This window comes from Hyperolius riggenbachi, chromosome 2 (assembly GCF_040937935.1).
Source record: "Hyperolius riggenbachi isolate aHypRig1 chromosome 2, aHypRig1.pri, whole genome shotgun sequence".
Taxonomy (NCBI): domain Eukaryota; kingdom Metazoa; phylum Chordata; class Amphibia; order Anura; family Hyperoliidae; genus Hyperolius; species Hyperolius riggenbachi.
The window spans coordinates 241,027,199-241,052,842 of NC_090647.1; the positions used below are offsets into that span (position 1 = coordinate 241,027,199).

The 25,644-nt window shown below is 42.6% G+C and overlaps 1 protein-coding gene across 34 annotated transcripts in view; it reads right to left on the bottom strand.

The window, feature by feature from the left end:
* The window catches only part of ABI3BP (ABI family member 3 binding protein), a 500,595-nt gene that overhangs the window by 362,703 nt on the left and 112,248 nt on the right, over positions 1–25,644 (bottom strand). For all 34 annotated transcript variants that reach the window (XM_068268431.1, XM_068268429.1, XM_068268426.1 and 31 more), the window contains exon 2: positions 13,330–13,509. In XM_068268431.1, the coding sequence (XP_068124532.1) occupies positions 13,330–13,509 (180 nt within the window). The remainder of the gene's footprint in view (positions 1–13,329; positions 13,510–25,644) is intronic.

The following is a 25,644-nucleotide window of genomic DNA, read 5'->3' on the forward strand; positions in this document are numbered from 1 at the left end:
GTGGTTGAATAGAGTACTGGTTAAGAGCTTTACCTCTGACACAGGAGACCACAGTTTAAATATTGGCTCTTACTGTTCTGTAAGCTATTCAGTGAGGAGACCTTGGGCAAGACTCTCTAACACTGCTACTGTCTATCGTATTGAGTCCACCAGGAGAAAAGCACAATATCAATGTTCCTTGTCTTGTCTAGTATTCAGCTCGGCACACAGAGCAGTAAAATGTAAATTATTGAGTTATCACTCTAAAATACGTGTTTAAAAAAAAAAAACATCTTGCTGTATCTTTTGATTATTTTTTTTTAGCTGTACATGATGTTAGTATTGGACGGATTTACAAGTTATAACATTGCTACTGATATTATTGTTCCACTGAAAAAAAGTAATCAAATATGTGTCCGTTTTTATTATGTAAGAAAAGCCTGAGAAACAGACCAATTTTTGAGAAATGCCAAGGCCTTAAAATTCCTTTTGACAACCATTACATTTTCCATAATAATTTTTCAGGGAGATTTGCCATTTCTCTTAAAAATCCACGCATTACAACTTAAAGAGTAAGGCCTGGTTCACACTGCAAGAGCTTTCCTAGCACTAGTGATTTGAAATGCTCTTGCTAATGCAGTGCTATGGGGGATTTCTATAAAATCACATTGCTTTAAAGCAGGGGTAGGGAACCTTGGTTCTCCTGTTAATGAACTACAAGTCCCACAATGCATTGCAGGAGCCTGACAGCCACATACATGATTAATAAAGACAAATGCATGCTGGGATTTGTAGTTTTATCACAGCTAGAAAGCCAAGGTTCCCTAACTCTGCTGTAAAGTGAGAAGCAAATCATAGCATTGCATTAGCAAGAGCTTTAAAATCAGCTTAGAAAAATCTCTTGCAGTGTGAACCAGCCCTAAAGCTCACTATGCACTATGAGATTAATGGTCCATGTTGCACACAATCAATATTTTCTTGTTTGAAAATAGGTCCAGGAGTACTGATTGTCAGGGGCGTTGCTAGATCAGTGGCACATGCCACGGATCTATTCTGGGGTGCCCCAGATGTTCCGCAGCCACAGCCAGGCAGCAGTACTCACCTCGGGCCACTTGGTCTCCAGATTCTGTAGACATCTTCTCTTCAAGGCTTATCCCTCTAGTGTCTGAGAATGAATCAGACACTAGAGGTCCTAGCTTCTTTTTCTCAGATGCTGGGGGAGAATAGCCAGCTACAGAGGATGTCTCCAGACTTAGAGAGCGAATGGAAGAAATGAGTAGTTCTCTCCGCTGTGCTACTTTGCTCAGCCACCACAGCTTCCAGCATGTCACCACAACACCCAGCATGCCCCATAGAGGCACCACAACACCAAGCATGGCACTAGACAACACCCAGCTTGGCACCACAACACCCAGCATGGCACTACAGCACCCAGTATGCCCCATAGAGGTACCACAGCACCCAGCATGGCACCACAGCACCCAGCATGGCACCACACAGCACCTAGCTTGCCTCATAGAAGCCCCACAGCACCCAGCATGGCACTACAGCACTCAGCATGCCCCATAAAGGTACCAAAGCACCCAGCACATAGGCAAACACAGGGGAAAATTACAGCTGCCCAGAATCCCCCCTCAGAGCAGGGAAGGTGCAGTGTCTAGGGACAGGCACAAGTTCAGGCACCAGAATATGTTCAGGCATCCTGAAGCTCAGCATGGAGCAACAATGTGTGTACACAGCATGGAGCAGCAGTGTGTACAGAGCATGGAGCAGCTCTAGGGAACTTAGAGTCAGATATGAGCACAGCCCTGTGCTCCTGCTGGGCGAATGCTTCACTTTCCCCTTCATTACAAATATCGGCTGTCCTCAGTATTATCTGCATTTAAACTGCTCATGATCGATCCCGTTGTTGATCAGGAGCAGATCAGACATTTAGGAAATAATTGTCAGATCCTGTCAGTCAGACGGGAAATTGCATTATGTGTACCCAGCATGATGTCCTACCATATTATTATACTGTATTGTGCATAGCTGAGGGAGACCTTTCAGGAATCCCCCCCCCCCATTGAAAATCCTGGGTTTGCCCCTGCAGCATGCCCCCATACAGGTTAAAAGCTTTGATGCCTTAATGTGGGCATGCTGGGAGCTGTAGTGCATCAATAGAGGTATGCTTGGTGCTGTGGTACCTCTATGTGGGCACACTGGATGCTGTGGTGCCATGCTGGGTGCTGTTATATCTTTATGGGGAAATGCAGGGATCTGTGGTTCTCCTATGGGGCATGCTGGGAGTTGTGGTGCCTCAAAGGGAGGCCTGTGGGAGCATGGGAGGGGGTCCACTAGCAAGTCAGGGAATGCTATAGGGGACTGCCAGACAACTTGGCAGCAGGTCAGCCCACCTAGCAGAAAGCCAGACCAGCCAGCACAGAAGCCAGGTTACTCTGCCTAGTTATGTTTAAGTGACTCTTCCTGTCTTTCTATACTTGTTACAGAATCACAGTAGCTATAAAAATGCTACATGCATTTCTTTTGCAATTTTAATAAAAATCATTCTGTCTGGTGTAAAAAAGCCCATCGGATTTAATTGTCCGAGTACTTTTCAAAACACTGGAAAACCACTGCCAATCACAAAAAAGTGCTTTTGGCATGAAACACCCCTCATAGTAACACCACTAGAAGAGTTTCTAATCAATAATGCAATATACTTTTATTAGTAAAGAGAAGAGAAACTGTGCAGGAGTGCCCAACAAGCTCTTGCAAATGTGGAATTTCTATTGTATCAGTGTATATTATCTAACCAACTGCTAGAGTACTTATTTATGCTAGTTTATTATTGCAGAGCATATATGTCACATAATAGTTACTAGAATATTTGCTCATTCCCTTAGGCTAGTTACACACCAGGACGTTGCGTTTAGGGGACGTTATAGGGCACATAACGTGCCCCTAACACAACGCCTGGTGCTCTCTGGTGTGGACGTCGGAGTGAGCCGCGTTGTGCAGCTCACTCTGGCGTCCGTGATGCCGTGATGCGTACTCTTGGACGCATGCGGCATCACGTGGTCCCGCCCCGGCCAATCGCCGCACAGAGCGGCCACTCCAGGAAGTAAACACTGCACGTCACTGAGTGCAGTGAATATTAATTAGCCATGTGCCCGGCCGCTCTCCCCTCCCCAACATGACTAAGCATGTGCTTAGCCGCCTATAACGTACTGCATGCAGCACTTTGCTGCGTTACAATGTAACACAACGTGGGCAGTGTGAACAGCCCACTTGTGTTACATTGCTGTGTGTTGGGGGAGCGTTACAGGCTGCACTAACATGCACCTGTAATGTCCCTGTGTGCAAGAAGCCTTAATGCAGTAATAGAATTAGACTTCTGTACTTTAATTATCACTAAATTTTAATGCATCACTAAATTTGAACTGCACTGTCACTGTGCACTCACCACATATGAATATGTTTTGGTGACTGGCTTAATATGGACTATAGGGATGACATTGCTTAGGAAAACTCATGGAGAAGCATGTGATCAGTTTTGATCAGCTGATAGATTTGTATGGTTCTGAAAACTGTTCCCGGCATTTTCCATTTTTACTACTTCTGACTGAAGCCAATCCTGATGTAATTTCCTCCCTTACTTGTTTTTTCTCCTAGAAACTGCACTATCATATGTAGCTTGCTTTGTAAACACATGTGAGCACAGTATAGATCATATTTCAGCAGCTTTTCCCTTCTCAGTCTCATGTTACACTGAACTGTCCTCAGACAATTGGTGAGGAGCAGGAATGTTGGAGGGGTGATGACAAGCTTCCTTCTCATTGGCAATGTACCAATAGAGTGAGGCTGACTGATATAAGATTTATTAGAGCAGAAGCAATTATGAATAGATTTGAATGCTTGCAATGCAGGGTCATGTTGCAGGCTTTACCATAAACACAGAGCAGTGGGGAAATAGATTTTGTTTTTGTGAATGACAATCCCACTTTAAATTTGGAGGCAAGTTACAATTATGTGCATCTCATTAACAATCTATAACCTTTATTGTGTCTTTTCTGTTGCTAAGAAATGATGTTACCTGGTCATACTTTGTAGTAGTCTTGTTTATTGTAATAGCAGTACACCTAATTGCATAAGATATTAAGTCTGTTTTTCTTTTAATGACTTTACCTTCCTGGCAGTAACCCCGAACGTAGTTCTGGGTAAACCGCGCAGGAGGTTTTCTCAGGCCCTGCTGGGCCGATTTGCGCAATTTTTTTTTCGCTGCACGCAGCTAGCACTTTGCTAGCTGCGTGAGCACACCGATCGCCGCCGCCCCACGCCGATTCGCCGCTATCCGCCGCGCCGCAGAGCCCCCCCTAGACCCCGTGCGCTGCCTGGGCTATCAGCGCCAGGCAGCGCTGAGGGGTGGATCGGGACTCCCTTAGACGTCACAACATCCATGATGTCGGTGACGTCATCCTGCCCCATCGCCATGGCGACGGGGGAAGCCCTCCAGGAAATCCCGTTCTTTGAACGGGATTTCCTGATCGCCGGAGGCGATCAAAGAAGGGTAGGGGGATGCCGCTGCACAGTGGCTATCATGTAGCGAGCCCTAGGCTCGCTACATGATTTTAAAAAAAAAATCAAAAAACGGCTGCGCTGCCCCCTGGCGGTTTTTAATAGACCGCCAGGGAGGTTAATGATGTAGTTTTCTTTTTGTTAATATTTGTCCTTTGTGGCACATCCCTGCTACTGTTTATGCTATGGTTTCCATTGGAAAAATGATTCAGCAACAGTGCATTCTCCATACTCCGTGTGTGCAGCTGTTATTAGCAGCTGAACAGAGAGACAATTATGAGAGCAGAAACTCAATTTAACTCTGTAGGAGCAAGCAGGAAATATTCAGACAAATGATTTAAGCAGAGATCAGACTACACTGTAGCTCATGTGCTATCAGTAAGGCTGGATTCACAGTGGTCAGTTGCATAACGCACACATTAAAATGTGTGTGAACTGCAATGGAGACTGGAAATAGACTTTAATACATAGCCTGCATGCAGCAAGTTAGAAAACACGATCTATTACTGTGAACAGGCCCATAGAATTGTATGGGCAGTAAGTTGACATGCAGAATTTTTCTGCAGCGCAACTGAGCACTGTGAACCTAGCCTTAAAGTGCAGAATAACAGCTTATTGCTATATTACTGGGGTTGTCAAACCAGTATCTTAAAAATGGGGTAAAGTAAAAAAATACAGGTATATTACTGATAAGGCCCTCATTCTGCATTATTTAAAACACACCCACAGTATGCGTACAGTTGCAAGTTGAGGTAAACAATTGATATCTACTTTATATCTGTCATTTGCCACCTTGCTAGCGAAGATCTGATCTACTATCCATCTACCCACTGCAGCCTCAAGCTTTGTATGCCATAGGCTTTGCAGCCTTGCTTTTGTGAAGCCCATGCCCTCAGCTACCTTGTTGCACTACCACCCACTCAAACTCCCAAAGAATGGCTTTTCTTGATCAATGGTCAGTCAGCAAAATGTTACATCAATTGAGGGGGGGCCTTAAGTTTCCACAGCCTTTCGGTAGCTTAAGTGTTTATATACATTTTCATGATTGGCAAATATTTGCTTTGAATAAACAATAATCCACATTACTTAAGGTAGCCACCAATGATATCATTTCCTGAATGACCATTTACAATGAATGATTGGAAATGATAGTTTGGGACCACTGATGGACAAAATCACCTAACCAATCTGATCAGATTAATGAAATCGATCCAAATTTCGGATCGATTTCATCAGATGGGATTGGTTAGAAGATTTTTGTCTACTAGTGGCCGCAAACTATCATTTCCCATAGTTCATACGAAGAATCATTTGTAAACAATCGTTCAGGAAATTGTATCGTTAGTTACCACATTTATATTACAGTAGGTGTAAATATCATGCACATGCTGTCTGTGTTCCTATGTGCCTCTCTCTGAATGCATGTATAAGGGAAAAAGTTCCAAAGCAGTAGTGGCAGTGCCTTTGTACCTTTATTATATTAGAACTACAATGTCATTATTCATTACAGTTTACCCTCAAGGTAGTATCATTGATTATTTCAACCTTGTCCTGTTGTAGCTTAGTTTGCTTATGGGGCAAAGGTTTCTTTTCCATAAAAAAACAATATCATTTTATATATTTACTTTTATTTCTAAAATACACTACAAAAAAGCAGAATAATTGCAAAGTAACTCATGAATATTTGACACACCAAAAACTTTGATTGCCTGTTTATGGCTGCTTGAGAGAAATTAGATCACCTGACAGAAATTATGAATCATCAACAACAAAGAGAAATGATTAATCATTCAATATTACTCATACTTCTAATCAATCAATCAATAAATCAATCTCTCTCTCTCCCCACACTTACTCCACAGAATTCTGTGCTTTTACTTCAGTATTGTAGTGTGCACAAGAATGTATTTATTTTGAAAAAGAAAAAATCATTTTGTGAATGTCAACACTTAATAAATAATTGCCAGTAAATGCAACCAATGTGGTTTCTCTTTGATGGGTAAATGGGATTCTTCGATTCACCCATGGGAGTCGCTGCAGGGGAGGTGGGCAGAGAATGGGAAGGAATCATCTACTTTTATCCTGACACGTTGTGATGTGTGTTGCATAGCAAATGCAATGTGATTATATGGGGGATACTTACGTATCTTGTAAGGGGGAAGTCTCTGGATCCTAATGCGGTTTCCCCCTCCTCCTCTGTCCTGACAATCTGGCGCTGGAAGCCCTCAAACATCGGAGAGGTAAATATTTACCGACGGTGATCCAGCGCAGCCGCATTAATAGCTCTCAGCTTGGGCACTGGCGGAAATAGCCACGCATGATCGAGTACGCTTTACTGTGCAGGCGCTACTGTTCTTGCGCCATAGTAAACATCCTTGTTGACTGTGGTTTTGGGGGCTTCCAGCACTGGATTTGCAAGACAGGGGAAGCCTCATTAGGATCCAGGCGCTTCCCCTCCCAAAGTAAGTAACCCTCAGAGGATTGTTGTTCTTACAGTTTAACTTTAATATACTGCTGTAAACTAAGATGTCTTTCTTTCACTCAAATATTAGAGGATCCCAAAATCTCTTTGAAGGCTTACAACAACAGACCATATTTTTAAAGTACAAGTTTGATCCCCATTAAATTTAGTTAGTCTTTACAAATTTAAATCACTTTGTTTCCATGTTTCCACCATATGCAATTTACTCTGTGCAGTCCACTTGCCATTTGCTAAGCTCATCACCAGTCATTTAATAGCTTGCAGGTGATGGAACGTGCAAGCCAGCTGCAATTCCCACCCTAGAAATCCATAAATCAACATACTTGTTTTACATGGTTCTGAATGGAAATACTTGGCATTCTTCTCCTCTCTACAGTATAGCCCACTATTTAGCTACACTGCTATAGCCCAGGTGTCAGTATATAATGCATCTCCTCATAACCTAATATTCACCAAATCACATACACTACACAATTCTGCAATGAAGGATAATTCAGATGAATAGGTAAAGTAACATTCGAGTGACATATTCAGCCAGGACATAAAGCCAGATCGTACATTCATTAACATGATATTCAGTGTGATCACCTCTTAGTATTGATTTACTTACTGGGCTAATGAATAGTGATCTGTCTACATTGCCTGTAGTGGATTGTACTGAGGTCAGTAGGTCGTTCGGTCACCTCAGTGACCTCTGAAAAGGTGACACATGGAGATCAGAAGATAGACCTGTAGGCAGACATCTGATAAAAATGTTCCCCCTCCAGTCATGTGACCCCCAGACGTTTGTCTCTCTATCAAACCTACTCATTTAAAGTTGTTTGTACCTTTTTTGGCAATTATCTTTACAGATCAAACCAGGTAAATGAAAATGTGCGTTTTAGTTGTACATTCCACAATTATGTAGGACAGATTAAAAAATTGAATGGCTACTGATCTTATTTATAATCTTATTTATAGGTGCTTAAGATGAAAAAAAAAAACCTTGTAGTTAACAGGACAGGTCACAGGTTCAGGACAGGATGTGCCTATGCAAGTCAGGAAAATTACAGTAAATGGTACAGCAAGGTCGTCTGCACACTAGATTGGTAATTAGAGCATTTAGCACGGCCATGTCTTGTCATGTCATGTCACACTATCTAGCTGCTTAGATGAAAGTTTACACTGCTCTTAGGTTTTACGATAGCAAATTAGGGATTATGAATAAACCAATTATTTCACCTTCAAAATCTCTTTCTTCATATGGAACTAATCGTAGTGCATATACAATACTCACTTTGAAACCAAACACCCACCAGCGACTATAGCTCTCTATCTTTCCAAAAGAAACATGTATTCATTAACATTTCTAGGAGCAGCTGCTGAAAACTAACCTGGCCAAGTCCAAGATTTCGAGAGGGTGTCAAAGCTTTGGCACCACTTACAGCAGGGAACAGTCGGTGATTTGCTGCTACCAAGATGGAAATAAAAATCCCATGACATAATAATGATATACTATAAAACTATGAAAGCGTAGTACTGTCATGGTACAGTACAGTGAGAAAATGCCATATATATATATATAAATTGCCTCCTTAGAAGCCTTTTAATGAGCCAAATCCCTTGACTATTCTTTTTGATATTGTGCGTAAGGTTAACATTTTGTGATTTCCTATCCAGATTAACTCAGATTGTACTGAGCGATACAGTTTCTTATGCTGCTTACAACTAGGTTTCAGAAAGGACTGCTCCTGTCATGTGTTAAAAGTTTGTATCTACTAAAATATACCTACTGGAATACATATATGAACTGCTGCTGCTTCTTCTTGGCATTTCACAAATTTTAGAGCAAGAAACAAAGTACTAAAAAAAAGAAAAGAAAGAAAACCCTATATGACAGCACCACTCAAGATATCAAGGATATATATAATAAATCGTCTTTATTCCAAAAATACATAACACATAATGACACTTGTGAGAATTCAAAAATTAAAAACAATTAAAATAGGTCATGTAATCCTGAAATACCCTGCTGCAAACAATCCTGCCTGTACAAAATATTGCATGCAAATTGTATTCGCAGATATCAATCACACACCCAAAATACATACAATAAAGTATATGCATATATGCATGTATATAAGTGTATCTATATTTCAACCAGGTGGGAGTCACAATAGAGCCCACAGGTGGATGAACCCAGGTTCAGTAAAATGGTGTATTCAATAGTGTGCAGTAACCTTATATATGATGACTTACATGTGTAAAATGACAACCATGCAATAGATTAAAAAGTGCAAAAATATAAAAAGAATAATACAATACATATGTGCAAACAACAGTCAGGTGTGCAATAATAACCAACGATCTAGGAGCAGCTCCTAGATTACAGGCAGGATTGTTTGCAGCAGGGCATTTCAGGATTAGGTGGCCTGTTTTAATGGTTTTTAAAGGGAACTTTAACTGTGAATAGGAAAAAAAAGTTTCATTTACCTGGGGCTTTCGCAAGCCCCCTGCAGCCGTCCTGTGCCCTCGCAGCTCCTCAAGTGTCATCCGGTCCCCCGCTGCGACTTAGTTTCGTTTTCAGCGACTGCCAGTCGGCTCCCGGCAACGCGTCCTATTGTTCGCCTTCCCTGCTGTGAAGCGTGTCAGGCAAGCGTACTTCGCCTGCACATGACGCGCTTCACAGCGGGGAAGGCAAACAATAGGACGTATTGCCGGGAGCCGACTGGCAGCCGCCGAAAACTAAACTAAGTCGCAGCGGGGGACAGGATGACACTTGAGGAGCTGCGAGGGCACAGGACGGCTGAAGGGGGCTTGCGAAAGCCCCCAGGTAAGTGAAACTTTTTTTCCTATCTACAGTTAAGGTTCCTTTTGATTTTTTAAATATCACAAGTGTCATTATATGTGTTATATATTTTTGGAATAAAGATGATTTATTATATATCCTTGATATCTTGAGTGGTGCTGTCATATAGGGGTTTTCTTTCTTTTCTTTTTTGTACTTTGATTTTGACCCCAGCATGCTCACATATAGTTTGCTAGAGTTGCGGACACCCCCTTTTGCAAGGAACAAAGTATTGTGCTATTAAATTGGGAATCTTAGAGCCAACTTTCTTGTAAAGCTACTGGACATACAAAGTAGGAGTATAGTAAGCTTAAACTAGAGAGAGAGAGCCCCAGTGACTACCTACTGGCCAATCAATCAGTACTTGGCACTTTTGACTCCAGAAATAACAAAGCTGGAGGGATACATTAAGCTAGGGGCTGTCTTTGCAGAGCACATCTTACCCTTATTTTGGGGCACATTAGGCCTCAATAGTTATTCATAATAAATATGTAATACTAGTTGCCTGGCTATCCTGCTGATCCTCTGCCTCAAATACTTTTAGCGGTAGACCCTAAACAAGCATGCAGAAGATCAGGTGTTTCTGACATTATTGTCAAATCTGACAAGATTAGCTGCATGCTTGTGTCTGGTGTTGTTCAGACACTACTGCAACCAGCAGGGCTGCCAGGCCACTGCAAATCCAATAAATAATAATAATTGACATTGTTTAAAAGGAAGTAAATAAGACAGCCTCCATATTATTCTAATTTAAACCTACCTTAAAGTGAACCTCCAGACTAAAAATCGACTCAGCAGCACTGAAAAGGCTTTGTGTTTCTTTAACAGTTTCACAGCATCAGAACTTTGTTTCTCTTATACAAGCCTCATTTTTAGCTGCACAGAAGAAAACTGCCCGGGCATTTTTCCCCTGATGCTGTGCAAAGCATGATGGGATTTCTGATGTTGTTCTCGTTCTGCTGTTTTGGTGCAATTTTTTTTTTTTACATTTTTAATTTGACATTTGAAGCCTAGTACATGCAGCTGGAAGGGGTTATCAGGACAAAGGACAGTTGGAACTGTGTCTTATGCTCCTTGTCACCTACTTTCAACCAAAAAGATGGCTGCCCCCATGGCAAAGATGGCAGCCCCCATGAATCACAAACATTTGCCTGTTCTTTTAAAACAGGGTGGGTAAAAAATTATATTACCTATCTATTCTAATTAACATAACTAATGTAACTTAATGACAGTATGTTTGTTTAGGCTGAAGTTCCCCTTTAAGAGCAGCATTGTGATTTTTGTTATGATGAAGGCTGGAATGGATGCCTATGTGATCACTCACATTTTTGGCATGTACAAGGATTTTAGAGGTCTCTGTAGTATTCTAATACTTAAATGACCTCTGTCGCGAAAATTGTAAAAATTTAAAATCCATGTAAACACATACAAATAAGAAGTACATTTCATCCAGAGTAAAATGAGTCATAGATTACATTTCTCCTATGTTGCAGTCTCTTACAGTAAGTATATCAAATCTGACATTACTGACAGATTTTTGACTAGCCATCTTCTCATAATGGGGGTTCACAGGGTGTTCTTTATTTTTAAAAGCACTTAGTGAATGGAAGTTGCTCTGTTCAACTGCCAAATAAGTGTGCAGCGAGCAGGGAGGCTGGCCAGCATCTTTGTATAGATCCTTTTCAGGTAATGTCTTTATAAAGAATAAAGGTCATGCTGAGAATCCCCCATGAAGAGATGGACTAACCCAAAACCTGTCGGTAATGTCAGATTTCTAATACCTACTGTAAGTGACAGGAACATAGGAGAAAAGTAATTTATGGGTCATTTTACTCTGGAAGAGATGCACTTCTTATTTGTACGTGTTTTAAATTTAAAGATTTTCGCGACAGTTCCTCCTTAAACAAACTACACCCCCATTGTGATGCATATTTTGAAAATAATGAAAAGTCACTTATGATTAAGAAATTAATTAAGGAACAAATATGTAGGATGTGATCCTGAAGCTTTGATTGGCCCAATAGGCTGCCTGTCACTTGGCAAGCAGCCTACTGGGCCATGCAAAGTGTCAGGATCACATCCTACAAAGCCACTGGACCTGATGGAGCTGAGGGCGGGATGAGTGGAGCGGCAGGTATTACTGAATTTTCAGCTTGTTTTTTTTTACTGACCTATAGTTGTTGGAGACACAAGCAAAACGAGCATAGTTTTTGCCAGTTTGAGATATAACAATGAAACCAGAGCTGTTGTACTGTCTGTCCATTGTTCTGATTCTAGAAGAAATATCTAAAGACACACAGCAGTGCTTTCTGATAGGCAACCGTGTGAGAAGATGAGACCTATATGCTTAATTCAAGAGAACCCGAGGTGTGTTTAAAGAATGTTATCTGCATACAGAGGCTGGATCTGCCTATACAGCCCAGCCTCTGTTGCTATCCCAAACCCCACTAAGGTCCCCCTGCACTCTGCAATCCCTCATAAATCACAGCCGTGCTGTGAGGCTGTGTTTACATCTGTAGTGTCAGTCTCAGCTGCTCCCCCGCCTCCTGCATAGCTCCGGTCCCTGCCCCCGTTCCTTCCCTCCAATCAGCAGGGAGGGAAGGGATGCAGGCGGGGACTGGAGTTCTGCAAGAGGCGGGGAGAGCAGCAAACTGACACTATAGAGATAAACACTGCCAGCTCTGACAAGCTGTTTTTCAGCAGCGTGGCTGTGATTTATGAGGGATTGCAGAGTGCAGTGGGACCTTAGGGGGGTTTGGGATACCAACAGAGGCTGGGTGGTATAGGCAGATCCAGCCTCTGTATGCAGATAATATTCTTCAAACCCACCTCGGGTTCTCTTTAATTCAGGGAAACCCCAATATTGTTGAGAAGTACTGGAGACTTTTTGACACTGGGTGGGCAAATTCAAGCAAAGCTTACTGTGCCTGTGCTTCCCATGCTGTTAGTACCCCAAATATTTGCTGTGTGCTGCCTACGCATGGTAATTTTACCGCTGCTTCGTGGATCAAGCCCCTTATCTGTCTTAACTTGTAATTTAATTCTCTTTATAGGTTTATCCATGAATTATATCGCTTTACTTGAGGTAAAAAAATAAGTAGATAAGACAATTAAAAAGAAAAGTTTTGTAAACAAACATCATGAAATGACATATAGGTTGTTGTTGTTGTTTTTTTTAAATCATAAATGATTACCATGTGTAATAACCTGCTATACATTGGCAGCCTAGTCAGAGAGGTGTAAGGAGGAGGAGGGGAACAGATTGCTAATGATTACCACTTGTCAAGCCACAAATATAGGTAAACGTTACCAGTATAGCAATAATGAAGAGCTAATGCTGCAGTAATGGAGGACCCCAAAAGAGCCCCCGCTGGTCCAGGTACCCTAGTGTGGTCACAACAACCTTTGCAGCCTCTGTTGCTGCACCACTGATTACAAACTATGTTTAACAATATTTTCTTTAACAACACGTAAAAATACTTACCAACGTCTGTTATATACGACTTGCCATTTTCTGGCCATGGAATATACTGGTTTGAGAAATAGTTGCTGCCATATCCAAGAATAAAGCCCTCCAGCTTCATATTTTGGCTTGGAGTGTGAAATTTCATAACCAGTGTGTCCCCGCTAATGTTGAAATGCACTTTCATGTTCAGTTTCTTTACTGTGGAGAAACAGGAGACGAGGTTATCAAAAAGTGCTACTCATGATTTCACTAAATCATTTTCCTAGGAAAAAAACTTCCAAGAACATATTTATCTAACTTGTTTTTGTGAGGTCAGCTGGATTACGTTACACACACCAATGTACATGATATGTAACCTGAATATGCATAAACACATTATGCCGAAAAATGATGTAAAGAAAGTAAGGTGATTGGTCATTTATTAGCTGTTTGTACATTTGTGACTGCATCTTAAAGGATGAGATATGATTTTAACACCTTTTGTTGCTGACAAACTTTTGTCATTTCGCAGTATTACATTTCATTTAATAAGTTCAATGGAATTTTTAATAGTGTTCTATGAAGGCAGAAGTGTAATTGCTTTTTTGAGATTGACAAGACATTCTTTTTAGTCACACATTTTAAAAATGGCTGTTTTAACTAACACATATAATTCAATCTGGCAAGAGTTTATTTAATTTTGCTTAAATTAATATTGTCATCGGTACCATATATTGCTTAGACACCGTTTTCATTTATTATTTTCTTTCTCCAAATTTCCGGGACATCATATAGGTTTCGGAGAATATGGTTTCATTATGCTATCCCCAAGTAAGAATGAGTTAATTTATATTCTAAAGGAATGAGAGGTCTTACATTTGACTTCTTAGAAGTGAAGTTATTTAGTCTAACATGTCTGAATTTCATGCTCATCTACCTGTAGTAAACTCTATTACTCTGAGCCAGCCATCCCTAGCCTAAGGTAACCAATTCCTTTGGAGGGATAATCAACAAGCAGACAAGAGAAGGAGGTCCTGCCAGGGCATCCTGGGGTGTAACCTAAATTCTAGCCCTGTGGGATGGTATACAGCAAGAGCATGACGTGCATCAAGTTGGATGGCAGAAGAGGTACTGTGGTCAGTAGGCAACTGGCATGTGGTAACCTAAAAAAGACCTATATGTATTAGATAACATTTTTGTTCCTAAACTTTCCAGTATTTGAAATGTTTTGTTTTATTTCCTATACCCGGTCCCTGGTCCATCTATCATACCTGTAATTTGAAAACAAGTAATTCCACAAGTAGGTTATCTTGTCTAAGAAAGTTAGAAGAAAGGATCCACACACTACAATGTCGTTTTCTCTGCTCAGACCTGAGAAAACAAAAATGTAAACCTATATAATAAAAAAAACCCTGTCCCTGTGTCCTCCTGTGTCCCTGTGTCTGGCGAGCATGCACGGCATGCGGGCGGACTTCAGAGAACTGTTATGGATGAGCATCCGCGGCCATGCTCCTAGCACCCATTTTTTAATGGGTGGGCCTTTTTACTAGTAAGATTTAAGCAGAGATGGAGAAGTAAACATTGGAGTGATGGTGTGTCCAGGGGCTAACGGAAGCATTCATGCTAAATATACTTTATAAGTACAATAACACTTATCCTTTAAATGTATAAGATCACTATGAAGAAGACCAGATAACTTGCATTTTCGAGAACCGAGACAGCACTGTTAGCCTTTACATTTTCTCAACACGTTCACTTTAACAGGGAAAGAGTGCCTTGAACACAGATTAGTTTCATATTCCTACTAGCCTTTTTATTTTTGTCAAGTTTGTGTTTCGCCGTTTATATCACCCACTTGCACATTGCAGTTTGAAGAATTTTAATTTTAGATGCAGAGCACGAGGAGAACAGAAATTTCTTTTAACCATCTCCATTATTTCTTGGCCCCCTTCCACTTGTTGTCAAAGGAAGGCTTGGCTGGAATGCAGCAGAACAGCTGACTGATTGTTCTTCACAATCCTAGTAAAAGAACATCAAAATCCACAGTGCTGCTAATCCATGGACTTCAGTTCCAAAGTTTATTCTCTCTTCTGGAGTGGGAAGAATATGACCTTCTGTCTTGGAAAGTGCATGGCATGATGGCATATGACATTGTATTTTTATTTGATGGCAAGAGATAGTACACACACTATAACAATGCTGCTTCACACCTACTACAGCTCCATTAGATTGTTAGCTAGAGATGTAGCGAACGGTTCGCCTGCGAACGGTTCCAGGCGAACATTGGGGGTTCGCGTTCGCCTGCGCCAGACGAACCTTTGCGGAAGTTCGATTCGCCCCATAATGCACTATGAGGGTCAACTTTGACCCTCTGCATCACAGTCAGCAGGCACATTGTAGCCATTCAGGCTACAGTAAGCCCTGGAGCCCCACCCCCCCCTTATATAAGGCAGGGTCCGGCGGCCATTACACTGACTCATGTGCCTGCGATTAGACAGACTAGGGCGAGCTGATGCAGACTTGTTCTTCTAGGGACAGATTAGTTAGGTTCTTGGCTGCTTAGTTTGCTCCTGGCTGATTGGTATTGCTTTTATAGCACCCTAGCTCTTTTCAGAGCTCATCCTGTACTTTATTTTTTTTACTGTGTGTCAAACTGACACTTTTGTTGTATGCACAGCCTTGCTAATTGATAGTGTGTGTGTGTGTGCCACTGCCAGCAGCCCAGCACATTCAGTGACTGACTACCTGTGTGTGTGACAGGGAGCTGCACATTGTACTACCCAGTACTGCATATACCCAGTACCTGTTGTGTTTACTTAGCCCACCTCATCACTGCATATACCTAGATTTGTGTTGAGTGAACCCAGCTCACTGCATCCTACTACTACCTGTTGTGTTTGCTTAACCCACCTCATCACTGCACATAACTACCTGTAGTGTTGAGTAAACCCAGCTCACTGCATATACTTACTACATGTTGTGTTGAGTGAATCCAGCTCACTGCATATACCTACTACCTGTTGTGTTGAGTGAACCCAGCTCACTGCATATACCTACTACCTGTTGTGTTGAGTGAACCCAGCTCACTGCATATACCTACTACCTGTTGTGTTGAGTGAACCCAGCTCACTGCATATACCTACTACCTGTTGTGTTGAGTGAACCCAGCTCACTGCATATACCTACTACCTGTTGTGTTTACTTAACCCACCTCATCACTGCACATAACTACCTGTTGTGTTAAGTGAACCCAGCTCACTGCATATACCTACTACCTGTTGTGTTGAGTGAACCCAGCTCACTGCATATACCTACTACCTGTTGTGTTTACTTAACCCACCTCATCACTGCACTTAACTACCTGTTGTGTTAAGTGAACCCAGCTCACTGCATATACCTACGACCTGTTGTGTTGAGTGAAGCCATTACTCGGGGTCACTCACAAATGGCAGACTTGCCCGCCTCCATATGATTCTCGTGAAAGGAATGTGGTGTCATCTTTGCCCGCCATAACGGATTCCCGTTAAAGGTTTTAAAGTTGATTCATGACAATTAGGGACGCAAAAGGTCCTCCTGAGTCCTGTATTGTTATTTTTGGTCACTAGGGCGGGCGTGCATGCCTGCCACCTTAGGGCGGGCGTGCATGCCTGCCTGCCTGCTGCCCTCCTTGCCTGGATGTGCAGTGGTAGCCGTTGCTCAGGCTCCACACCGGATTCAAACCCCTCATTCCCCGGCCATTACCCGGGGTCACAAATGGCAGACTTGCCCGCCTCCATATGATTCTCGTGAAAGGAATGTGGTGTCATCTTTGCCCGCCATAACTGGTTCTCGTTAAAGGATTTAAAGTACATTCATTTCAAATACACAGCAGGGCCTCGAAAGTCCTCCTCCTGTATTGTTATTTTTGGTCACTACCTCGGGGCGGGCGGGCGTGCATGCCTGCCTGCTGCCCTCCTTGGATGTGTAGTGGTAGCCGTTGCTCAGGCTCCACACCGGATTCAAACCCCTCATTCCCCGGCCATTACCCGGGGTCACAATGGCAGACTTGCCCGCCTCCACAGGATTCTCATTGTAGCAGTACTGAACAAGTACACAGCAAGTAGAAAATGTAATTTAAAAACAAAACGTAAGCTTTTTAACAATGCCATGGAAAGTTGAGAAGGAAGTCACACATTACCTGACATCACTGAGTGAGGAAGAGCAATCTCGCCATGTTGCGCAGTAGTCCAGCATGGCCGTCACTACACAAACAGCTGTTTGCGGTGCGTTATACAGTGAGTTTGGTGTGTCAGTGTGAAGCAGTACTCTAATTACACTCCCTGATTGATGTATACACATGCAAGATGTTTGAAAGCACGTTAGGCCTGCAATTTAGCATTCAATGTGATTTCTGCCCTTAAAACGCTGCTTTGCGTCACATCCAGATTTTTCCCCGGGACTTTTGGCATGTATCCCACTCCGCCATGCCCCCCTCCAGGTGTTAGACCCCTTGAAACATCTTTTCCATCACTTTTGTGCCCAGCGTAATTTTTTCTATTTTTCAAAGTTCGCCTCCCCATTGAAGTCTATTGCGGTTCGCGAACTTTTCCGCAAACCGAACCTTCAGCAGAAGTTCACGAACCCGGTTCGCGAACCAAAAATCGGCGGTTCGCGACATCTCTATTGTTAGCCAGTGAACAGCGTTGCAGTAATGTGTACATTATACGCTTTGCAATCCTAAAGCAAACCTTTCCTTAAAGTGTACCTGAGATAAAAAACAAACAAAGGGCTTTTTACTTATCTGGGTCTTCCTTTGGTCCCCTGTAGTTCAGTGCTCCCTCTGTGTCAGTCCTCTCTGTTCCGCAGCAGTAAAGTATCTGGTAAACTACTGTGCATATGCAGCCCTGGATGTGAACCTACTTGGTCATGCTCCTGTTGCCCTGAGCATTGTGCTCCTGTACATCTACAAGCCTTAAATAACCGCACATGCACAGAATACTCCCAGCAACAGGAGCACAGCCAAGGAGGCATGCAGCCAAGGTCGCACCTGCACAGTAGTCAGCAATCCTGGGGCTGACAACAGGAAAATGGACAGGACAGGACTTACAGACACAGAGAGAGCCTGCAAAATAGAAGGAAGCAGGAGGAAGCCCCAGGTAAGTATAGATCTTTTTACTTTAGCCATCTCAGGTTTACTTGAGAGAATACCTATACTCATTCAATTTACTTGCCTAGGCTGGCAGGGTGTTTATAGGTAATCCATAGGAAACCTATGAGAAAATAGCTTACTTACCTAATGTCATACAACTATTTTCTGAACTGTTTTTGACATTTAGGTATCCACTTTGAAGTACCTTACTGACCCTACCCTCTTCCCTTCCCTCCAAGTGATAGCACATCTGGCCCACTTATTCCCCCACATGATTAAGCTCCCACCCTTATTATTGCCCAGGCCATGGGTGGAAGCATTTATGCCCTAGCATTCTCAGTGCATGCATGTATCAGCACTGGGGGAAAATCCAGGAAAAAATGGGACTTAGAGGGCTTGTGAAGAATTGTGATTTGGGGATGAAGCGAGCAGTAACAATAAGGCTTGCTCAATGGGTGAGGACACAACAAGAGTGTGCAAAGGTCCAGACCCAAGACAAAATTTTGTTTGTCAAAATGACATTGTGTAACTATTTTTTAAAGAAAAAGCGGCAAACGATGGTTACAGAGTGCCAGTGTATGACGATGCTCATATGTTATGAAAGACCATCACAAGGGATTAAATTAGATAAACGTATTCAACATCCCCCGTGTGTACAGATCTTTACATGTTCTTTTGGCTGAAGTCTATGGAACATCCCCGTGCCTCCTCCTTTATTTAACAATCCTATTGTCGGTAGTCTTTCTGTCTGTTGCCGTTATCCACATCCCATTTGTGGGTCTTGCAGTGGGTACCTAGCTTAACTTTGCCTGACCATCACAACGCTTTCTAAATCTTTCAAATTAGGTGTTCCGAAGAACACTTTCTATCTTTATCTGACTGAATGTACCTAATTCCATTATGAAGAAAGCTGAACTTCCCTTCCCCTCACCCACATAGGCAGACTGAAACAGTAACTTGAAAGTGAATTTTAATCCCACACAGTAGCACAGTGGAAGTCAGTGGAGAACTAGAAGAGAGGTTGTATATTGCAGTATCTTCCTGTGTGCTACTACTTATATACATTATATACACATTGACATCCATTTTATAGTAATATCCATACATGGATACAGAGTTAGTGCAATTCATGAAGCTTGAATGCATGATGATAATTCCTAGCTTGACAACTCCTTATTTAATTGACTCAGCATCCAAAATGTTATTTTCATGCAGCCCCTATGCATGCATGACAAGGTGAAAGGGGTGCTTTGACAGTTTAGCAAGAGAGGCAACAGCTTTACTTTGAAAGTCAGGCGACATAACAGATTAGGTCCTCCAGGGAGAGTATACAAAATGAAATAGTAAACAGACAGAAAACCCGCATGTCCACAGGAGGGAGGTAAACCATTGTGCATTATAGAGACACTGAAGCAAAAAAAAAAGTATGATATAGTGAATTGGTTGTGTACTATGAATAATTACTAGAAGATTAGCAGCAAAGAAAATATTCTCATACTTTTATTTTCAGGTACATAGTGTTTTTTCTAACATTGCATCATTCTCTAATATGTGCAGATTACACAACACTCAGCATTCAAAATGAGTCTTTCAGAGCAGTCTGTAAACTAATGACCTCTCCTCTAGCAGAGGAAAAGTAAATAGTCCAGGAACAGTTGAGATAATATAAGTCAGATAACAGCCCTCTCCACGACTAACTTAGTTGGAGAGCTTAATGGCTTGTTTGCATAGAGATAACAACTGGAGTTTCTCAACTCTTCCTGTACTGGAAACAATTACACTGATGTATTTGATCTTAATGTTTTATTTCTTAGCTGTGCTACACATACAAATCATAATATCATCATTTTTTTTCGCTTCAGTGTCTCTTTAATGTGAGTAGTTGAAGGAGTCTGAAAATAAAATCCAGGCATGCAAGGGCCCCAAGGAGTGGAAAAGCAGTATGTGCTTCATGCAGTACACTGAGAAGAATAAATAGTCCTGACACCTTTTATCAGGATAGCTTTACTTCATCCTCAGAGACATGATTAACAGACATGACTAGTACTACCACCTGCACTTAAGATTAAACTTTATGTCTATTGTGTATGCATCAAGTGCATTGCATGCTCTGTACATACAGCTCTCAACACCACAGGGAGCGTGCCACTGTGCATGTGCACATCACAAAGCAGAAAGGAACCTGAACGATCGCTAACGAAATATAGAAATCTCACACAGTAAAAGAAGTTGCAGCAGTGAAATATAAAATTTTAGCTATTACTGTTAAACAGCTGATGAATTAATACACATGTTGAGTAATTTAATCAGCAGTTACCACCTTTGATTTGTTTCCTGAAGCTTCTTATTTCATGTTAGCACAGATTTGCCTTTTAAGTGAATCTTGCACTGCTCATCTCAGACTTAAAAGATCTCAATACAACTGTCTGGGAAGCAGTAAAAAAAGGGTGCCAGCGGCTAGTGGACGAAAAGGGCGCTGCCATAGACTCTAATGCATTTATCGTTAATATGCCAAAGCAGAAAAAAGGGCGCCCGATAAATATCGTTAACAACATTAGAACAATAAAGTTTTTTAATATTATTTGTTATTGTTTTAGAAACTTGCAATGTTATAGTTTTTGTCATATTATTTGTTTGTATGTAGAGATATCAAACATTATCTCTTTGTGTGTAAGGATGTTTTTGCAGAGAGAGTGGTTACGGTTAGGCAACACTGGGGGGAGAGTGGTTAGGGCTAGGCACCACCAGGGGGTGCTTAGGGTTAGGCACCACTGGGGGGTTAGGTTTAGGCACCACTGGGGAGGTGGTTAGGGTTAGGCAGCATGGGGGAGTAGGTTAGGGTTAGGCACCTACGGGGAGGTAGGTTAGGGTTAGGCACCACCAGGGAAGTGTTTAGGTGCCATCAGGGGAGGGTTCTGTGTGAGAGTAGGGTTGAGTTAAGCTGTATTGTTGAATTATGTAACAATTTTTAATGTTATTATCTCTTAGTAATCTCCCATTTACACAGTGTTTATCATTAACCAATTTTGTTAACTAGGTTTGTCGTTATTGAGATTTCGTTTTCCACCAGCACCATTTCGTTATCCAGCCGGGCCCTTTTTATTCTGTTTTACTGCTTGTGCTCAGTGCCACTAAATAATTATTTGTACTCGTGAGAAGTGTCAGTTAAGAAAGCATTGGCCACAGTTTACTAAGCTCATCTCCTGTCTTTAACAACGATTTTGTGCTGTTTTTATGGTTATCACCATGGTGATAAAGCATTTGGTATTCACTAAGCAATTTACCTCAGGTAAACCTTAAAATAAGGATGCTGTCCTTAAGTTAAGGAGTGATTTCTAAAGTTAAAAAAGCACTATCACGAAAAATTGTAAAATGTAAAATACATGAAAACACAAATACAAAGTACATTTCTCCCAGATTAAAATGAGCTATAAATGACCTTTCTCCCGTGTTGCTGTCACTTACAGTAGGTAGTTAAATATCTGACAGAGCTGACAGTTTTTTTAGCTAAACCCCACTTGCCTTGCTGTACAATCAGAAAACATTAACATCAATACATGTGCATCATGGTCAGATTTAGACTAAGAAGTTGCGCTAGTGAATAAACTTATTTAGCATCTGCCAGTGTCCTCCCACAAACCTTTAAATAATGTTTTCTCAGCTGAGTAAAAGCCCACTAGTGGATGGAAATTCTGCACGCTGAAGCCAAACATTACATGCCTATTGTTTAAACAGACCGCAATTAAAATATGTAATTTCAAAATGTCATTTTCTACAATTATTGTATCCTGTACTAGCAATCTGCCAACCAATAGCACTCTTTGCTCAAGAGACACCAGGATTAACTGTGCCTCCCCCAATCTATGCGTCTGCTACTACAAGCCAACACGAAATGCCAATCTCACACCTTGCTTCCATTCAGGGGGTGACAGCAGTGGTAAATTGGTGTCTCTCTCATCACCTCCTACCATCTGTGCATGCAGACAGCACATTTAAAGCATACATTAACTGATGTAAGGAGTAGGACTAGTGTTGGGCGAACAGTGTTCGCCACTGTTCGGGTTCTGCAGAACATCACCCTGTTCGGGTGATGTTCGAGTTCGGCCGAACACCTGATGGTGCTCGGCCAAACCGTTCGGCCACATGGCCGAACTAAGAGCGCATGGCCGAACGTTACCCGAACGTTCGGCTAGCGCTGTGATTGGCCGAACGGGTCACGTGGTTCGGACCCCGAACGCGCTCTGATTGGCCGAACGGCTCACGTGGTTCGGCCCGAACACGCTCTGATTGGCCGAACGGTCACGTGGTTCGGGTAAATAAATACCCGAACCACGTCATATCTCCGCCATTTGTCTGTGGGTTTAGCTTTGGGTAGGCAGGCAGGGTAGTTCGCGCTCCAGCCACGCTAGCCAGGGTCCCCCCAGTCATTATGTGTCGCTGCTGGGAACAGTAGTACACCGCTCGCTCAGCCACACTATATAGCATTGTGTGTACTGCCACTGTGTACCTCGCTCAGCCACGCTATATATAGCATTGTTTACTGCCACTGTGTGTACACGGCTCAGCCAGACTATATAGCATTGTGTGTACTGCCACTCTGTGTACACCGCTCAGCCAGACTATATAGCATTGTTTACTGCCACTCTGTGTACACCGCTCAGCCAGACTATATAGCATTGTGTGTACTGCCACTCTGTGTACACCGCTCAGCCAGACTATATAGCATTGTTTACTGCCACTCTGTATACACCGCTCAGCCAGACTATATAGCATTGTGTACACCGCTCAACCAGACTATATAGCATTGTTTACTGCCACTCTGTGTACACCGCTCAGCCAGACTATATAGCATTGTGTGTACTGCCACTCTGTATACACCGCTCAGCCAGACTATATAGCATTGTGTACACCGCTCAGCCAGACTATATAGCATTGTTTACTGCCACTCTGTGTACACCGCTCAGCCAGACTATATAGCATTGTGTGTACTGCCACTCTGTGTACACCGCTCAGCCAGACTATATAGCATTGTGTGTACTGCCACTGTGTGTACACCGCTCAGCCAGACTATATAGCATTGTGTGTACTGTCACTCTGTGTACACCGCTCAGCCAGACTATATAGCATTGTTTACTGCCACTGTGTGTACATGGCTCAGCCAGACTATATAGCATTGTGTGTACTGCCACTCTGTGTACACCGATCAGCCAGACTATATAGCATTGTGTGTACTGCCACTCTGTGTACACCGCTCAGCCAGACTATATAGCATTGTTTACTGCCACTCTGTATACACCGCTCAGCCAGACTATATAGCATTGTGTACACCGCTCAGCCAGACTATATAGCATTGTTTACTGCCACTCTGTGTACACCGCTCAGCCAGACTATATAGCATTGTGTGTACTGCCACTCTGTGTACACCGCTCAGCCAGACTATATAGCATTGTGTGTACTGCCACTCTGTGTACACCGCTCAGCCAGACTATATAGCATTGTGTGTACTGCCACTGTGTGTACACCGCTCAGCCAGACTATATAGCATTGTGTGTACTGCCACTGTGTGTACACCGCTCAGCCAGACTATATAGCATTTCGTGTACTGCCACTGTGTGTACACCGCTCAGCCAGACTATATAGCATTGTGTGTACTGCCACTCTGTGTACACCGCTCAGCCAGACTATATAGCATTGTTTACTGCCACTCTGTGTACACCGCTCAGCCAGACTATATAGCATTGTGTGTACTGCCACTCTGTGTACACCGCTCAGCCAGACTATATAGCATTGTGTGTACTGCCACTGTGTGTACACCGCTCAGCCAGACTATATAGCATTGTGTGTACTGCCACTCTGTGTACACCGCTCAGCCAGACTATATAGCATTGTTTACTGCCACTCTGTATACACCGCTCAGCCAGACTATAGAGCATTGTGTACACCGCTCAGCCAGACTATATAGCATTGTTTACTGCCACTGTGTGTACACGGCTCAGCCAGACTATATAGCATTGTGTGTACTGCCACTCTGTGTACAGCGCTCAGCCAGACTATATAGCATTGTTTACTGCCACTCTGTGTACACCGCTCAGCCAGACTATATAGCATTGTGTGTACTGCCACTCTGTGTACACCGCTCAGCCAGACTATATAGCATTGTTTACTGCCACTCTGTATACACCGCTCAGCCAGACTATATAGCATTGTGTACACCGCTCAACCAGACTATATAGCATTGTTTACTGCCACTCTGTGTACACCGCTCAGCCAGACTATATAGCATTGTGTGTACTGCCACTCTGTATACACCGCTCAGCCAGACTATATAGCATTGTGTACACTGCTCAGCCAGACTATATAGCATTGTTTACTGCCACTCTGTGTACACCGCTCAGCCAGACTATATAGCATTGTGTGTACTGCCACTCTGTGTACACCGCTCAGCCAGACTATATAGCATTGTGTGTACTGCCGCTGTGTGTACACCGCTCAGCCAGACTATATAGCATTGTGTGTACTGTCACTCTGTGTACACCGCTCAGCCAGACTATATAGCATTGTTTACTGCCACTGTGTGTACACGGCTCAGCCAGACTATATAGCATTGTGTGTACTGCCACTCTGTGTACACCGCTCAGCCAGACTATATAGCATTGTGTGTACTGCCACTCTGTGTACACCGCTCAGCCAGACTATATAGCATTGTTTACTGCCACTCTGTATACACCGCTCAGCCAGACTATATAGCATTGTTTACACCGCTCAGCCAGACTATATAGCATTGTTTACTGCCACTCTGTGTACACCGCTCAGCCAGACTATATAGCATTGTTTGTACTGCCACTCTGTGTACACCGCTCAGCCAGACTATATAGCATTGTGTGTACTGCCACTCTGTGTACACCGCTCAGCCAGACTATATAGCATTGTGTGTACTGCCACTGTGTGTACACCGCTCAGCCAGTCTATATAGCATTGTGTGTACTGCCACTGTGTGTACACCGCTCAGCCAGATTATATAGCATTGTGTGTACTGCCACTGTGTGTACACCGCTCAGCCAGTCTATATAGCATTGTGTGTACTGCCACTCTGTGTACACCGCTCAGCCAGACTATATAGCATTGTTTACTGCCACTCTGTGTACACCGCTCAGCCAGACTATATAGCATTGTGTGTACTGCCACTGTGTGTACACCGCTCAGCCAGACTATATAGCATTGTGTGT